The 4,975-nt window shown below is 33.0% G+C and overlaps 1 protein-coding gene across 1 annotated transcript; it reads left to right on the top strand.

The window, feature by feature from the left end:
* Window positions 1-524: 524 nt before the first annotated feature.
* On the top strand, window positions 525-3,576 carry HSFA5 (heat stress transcription factor A-5). Its single transcript, XM_004504312.4, has 2 exons — window positions 525-861; window positions 2,099-3,576. The coding sequence occupies exons 1-2, from the start codon at window positions 634-636 to the stop codon at window positions 3,317-3,319; spliced, it is 1,449 nt and encodes a 482-aa protein (XP_004504369.1). The 5' UTR covers window positions 525-633; the 3' UTR covers window positions 3,320-3,576.
* The last annotated feature ends 1,399 nt before the right edge of the window (window positions 3,577-4,975 follow it).

Here is a 4,975-nt window from a genome sequence, read left to right as displayed (position 1 = left end):
TCTCAATCTCAAAATAAATGTTTGAATTATATTTTTTCTCTATCTTAAAATAATTGTTGTTTTAAAATATTAATATAATATTTTTTAATTATTTTTATTAATATACACTTATTTATTAAATTTTACTCTACTTAATTACTCCAACAATTAATAAGAATATTTTTGTAAATAATATTAATTTTATCATTAAAGTCAACCAAACTAATCGTTTTTTCAAGAACTATTTACAATTCAAAAATAAATTTAATCTGAGACGAAAGGGGGAATATTGTTTTACAATTTTATTTTTGAAGAGAGAAAAAAGTAATTAACATGGTTATTATATAATTTATTGTTGTTTGCTTAAAATGTAAATAAATTAAAAATATATAAAAAAAATAAATAATTAAGTGAAAAATTCAAAGAATGTGATATAAAAAATGAAATGAGATAGTAACATTTGCGTTGGAGTATTTAAATTGCTATAGCAAACGCCAACAACGACCAGCCTAGCCACAATAGAATAGAGAAACAGCCTTCTCTAGTCAAACCTCTCTCTCTCTCTCTCTCTCTCTCTCTCTCTCTCTCTCTCTCTCTCTCTCTCTCTCTCTCTATAACCGTAACTGATTCCAGAAAGATCCATTCCATTGCGAAATGGATGCTGCGCCACACTCTTCCACCGCCGCCACCGGTGGTCCAGCGCCGTTCCTTCTGAAAACTTATGATATGGTGGACGATTCCGGCACGGACGAGATCGTCTCATGGAGCTCTACCAACAACAGCTTCGTCGTTTGGGACCCTCCCGAATTTGCTCGCGTTCTCCTCCCAACCTATTTCAAACACAACAATTTCTCCAGCTTCATCCGACAGCTCAACACCTATGTGAGCTCTTCTTTCTTTTCCAATTCATTCCACACGTTTTTTTTTCATTTAATTATTATTTTGACTGTATTTTTATTTGATTGGAGTGTTTGTTGTATTTGTTTGCATAATTTGATTGTGTCTTCATCGAATTTCAATTAATTAATTTGATTATGATGATGGTTATTGAGATTGAGGATAAGGCTGATTACTAAGGTAGGATTGATTATCTTTTTCTAAAATATGACCTGATGGAGTCTATCTATGGCAAAAATTTAGTTAGGGTTAAAAATGTGGAGACTCGACTCTTGAGAATGTTGAAAGATAGGGTGAGACGAGATTTATAGTCTTATTTCTGGTGTGTCTATGTGTGTGTGAATTGGTTGGTGATATAGGACCTCTAATAAATTCAATCAATAAAGTTATCAAGAAAATGTATGCAGCATCTTGGTAATGGTACCGTATTCAATAGTCAAATAAAAGTACTAGAAAACTCATCTTTTTTGTAAAAAAACTAAGAAATATGCAATTAATCATGACATAAAAGTTCACGAATGTGTCACGAGCGGAAAATGACCAATATGAAGCATCTGCTAACCATACATGGGCATTTATTGAATTAAAAGGATTTGCTTTAAATTTGTTATGTCACTTGTGATGTGTTCATGATGTTATTTCTTGTTATACATAGCTAGCTTTTCTGGAAGGAAAAAAAAAATAGCTTGTTTTTCTCTATTAGTTACACAAATACCACCTCATTTCAAATCTTTAACATGGCAAATCTATGGGTTTTTTGGAACCCTAATCCTAAATTTTTTCCATTTATTGCAAACTTTATCTCCAATTATGATTGTTTAATACTACTCTTCTGCATCGTAGACAACCCAAACATCTAGGTTTTAATTTATTGATATGATGGCACCAGGAAAACAAAAATGGCAAACATCTTGCATTGTAAATTTTCATTGAACTAGTTGAAATTGATACCTAAGTTTAACATAGGTTGAAAAATAGAAATCATGCACATATGGTAATGATTAAAAACTAAGGCCCGCTGCCGGATTTGTTCCTGAAGTTTTTCTGTGTAAAGAATATGCTTTTTAAGATTTAATGATAAATCAGTCAAAGAAGGTTTTGAATCTTATGGCTTAAATCACAAATAACTGTTTGCGGGCGTCTATTCGAATTGCTGATATTTTCCAGAATTTTGAAAAAACCATTGTTAGGTTTTAATTTGCTATGGTATATTTATCGTCAGGGATTTCGAAAAATACATCCCGAGCGGTGGGAGTTTGGTAATGACGAATTTATAAAAGATCAAAAGCATCTTCTCAAGAATATACACCGCAGGAAACCTATACACAGTCATAGTCATCCTCCAGGTTCTGTTGCAGATCCAGAAAGGGCAGCATTTGAAGAAGAAATAGAGAAACTTTCACGCGAGAAAAATTCTCTTGAATCCAATCTATTTAACTACAAACAGAATCAGTCAACAGCAAAGCTTCAGCTGGAAGACTTTCAGCAGCGATTAGATGGTATGGAGAAGAGGCAGACAAATTTGCTGAGCTTCTTTGAGCAGGCTCTTCAGAATCCTTCTTTTGTCGAACATCTTTCGCGCAAAATTGAATCCATGGATTTGGCGGCTTATAATAAGAAAAGGCGATTGCCTCAGATTGATCACGTGCAGCCTGTTGCTGAAGGTAGCTTGGTTGACAATCATAGTAATTTTAGGCTGGAATTCGGAAATGTTTTTCATCAAGATTTCTCGAATAAACTCAGGCTTGAATTGTCACCAGCTGTCTCAGATATGAACTTGGTATCTCGTAGCACACAGGGTTCAAATGAAGATGAGGAAAGTCTGCAGAAGAATCTGTCCGAAGGAGAACTGATAGGAATGCAGACAAGAACTGACCTTGGTTTTGTTCCTGAAACACTGGAGCTTGCAGATACTGGGGCATCTTTTACTTTTAACATGGATTCATGTTTATCGCGAAGAGCAGTGACTACTGAGTGCCCAAAACTTCACTCTCTGGAGCCAAGTAGTGAAGAGGGTGATAGTCATATATCCTGTCAACTGAATTTAACTCTGGCATCTTGTCCATTGGAATTCCACAGAAATTCGTACTCGGCCAGATCACCCCAAATCGACTGTCAAGAAATTGGCAATTTGGCAGAATCAAGATTTCTCGCCAACGGTAAAGAATTTGAAAATGGAGTTTCCTCAACCCGAAATGTGGCTAATGAGGTTGCCAATTTAGCTTTCTCGCAGGAGGCTCCAGTTAACAACCAAGTAAAGCCAGCTGCTCCACACAGAGTGAATGATGTGTTTTGGGAACAGTTCCTTACTGAAAGACCAGGCTGTTCAGACAATGAAGAAGCAATATCCAACTATCGAGCAAATCCATACGATGAGCAAGAAGGACGGTCAGCTCATGGAATCTCTGGTAACATTAAGAATATGGATAATCTCACACTCTGAGCATGCTGTCTTGGAAAAACTTGTTATTCTTCTGGCATGTGAGATTCACATGGTTATTATCGATATGACTTGAAACTTGTCAACAAGTTGTTTTGCTAGTGGGCTGAAACTATTTTGTGTAAAAATGTGTTTAGCCTTTTCGACTGAAGCATACATTGTCAATTAGCTGCATGACAGTGTTGTATATACTCAAATTTTGAATGGTTTTCAAAGGTATTGTAAACTTCAAAAGTTTTATTCATGTTTGTTCAGAGCGCTATACATTTGTTATACAGCTCGTGATTTTAAAACTAATTTCATTTTTAATGGTTATTTGTTTTAGAATTTGGCTAATATACACTAAACAAGAAAATGCACAATTTTCCCTTCCATGAAAGTTAATGTGCATTGTGGGATGATGTTATCTTAATGTGATATAGGTGGCCCGTGATACTACTCTCTTGTTTGGTTCAACATAGGGGAGGGGATGAATTTTAATGGAGGGGAGGGGAGAGAATGTTAGTAGAGATATGTTTGGTTTAAAAGAGAAGGGGGGAAGTAAGATGAGAGATTTTAAATGATTTTTTGTTTGGTTCAAGGGAAGGAAGAAGATTTAAATAATTTTTAAGTTATATTGATCCCTTCTCCTCCCCTCTAAATCCCCCAAACAAATATTCTTTAAAATATTCATTCTCCTCCCTCTCTAATCAGACACACCCTAAAAAGCCAATTTTCAATAGCCAGTTAAGCTCTTTCATATCATCATATTATTTGGCCCAACATGAGAATGTATTTCTACTTGTACTACTCCCCAAAAAAAAAATTATACTTTTGTGCATAATTGGTCAAGTTTCGTATTTAAGTTATTTATTTTAAACTAGTTTATGAAGGCAAAACAAATGTATAGATCATTCTTAAAATCTGTCCCAGAGAGAACTAGTTGTTATCTATAGTTTTTTTCTATTTCCTTTCAATAATATGGATAGAAAAATATTTATGGTGTTCGGAATTGGTCCGAAATTATAAAAATGGTTAAGGGTACTCTAATGATTCTCTTCGACTTTATGAATGTGATAGTGATTTAATTGGTGTTAATTCAACGAGTTGAATTTTGAAGCTCACATTTATTTTTCTCCGATTTGCTAAAGAATTTATATTAGTTGAATTATTGTCTAAGTCGTATAGATTAGAGGACAATTAACTTATATTTTTTAAGAGTATCGTTAATCATCATATATGTTTTTGAGTGATTTGAACCATTAGTCCGATGTAGCATCCGCCCTTGGAGAAAAATATATATTGAAATTATTTTGTGAGATTAAAGGGTAATTGGAATCTTTTATTTATTTATTTATTAATTGAATCTTATTAAAAAATAGTTTAATGAGAGACCACCATTTTGTCATGTCAGACTACAAATTTCAACATATTTTTACAAAAATAAAGTGATTTAACATAATACACAATATGTAAGTGTAAAATTAATTTACAATGAAATAATATATTTCATTTTTCATTTTAAAATGTTATTATTAAATACTACAAAGTTAACTAAATTTGTTTATAACTAAAACTATCAAATTTAATATATTTTTTTCATTAAAAAAAATACCTTTTGTTGTTTATATATATATAGTAAGTGGAAGTATTTTTTTTCCTCGCATAAAACACAAATTT

The sequence above is a fragment of the Cicer arietinum genome, chromosome 6 (assembly GCF_000331145.2).
Source record: "Cicer arietinum cultivar CDC Frontier isolate Library 1 chromosome 6, Cicar.CDCFrontier_v2.0, whole genome shotgun sequence".
In the NCBI taxonomy this organism is placed as follows: Eukaryota; Viridiplantae; Streptophyta; class Magnoliopsida; order Fabales; family Fabaceae; genus Cicer; species Cicer arietinum.
The sequence above is the reverse complement of the archived record's forward strand: the minus strand, read 5'-3'. Positions and strand labels throughout refer to the sequence as shown.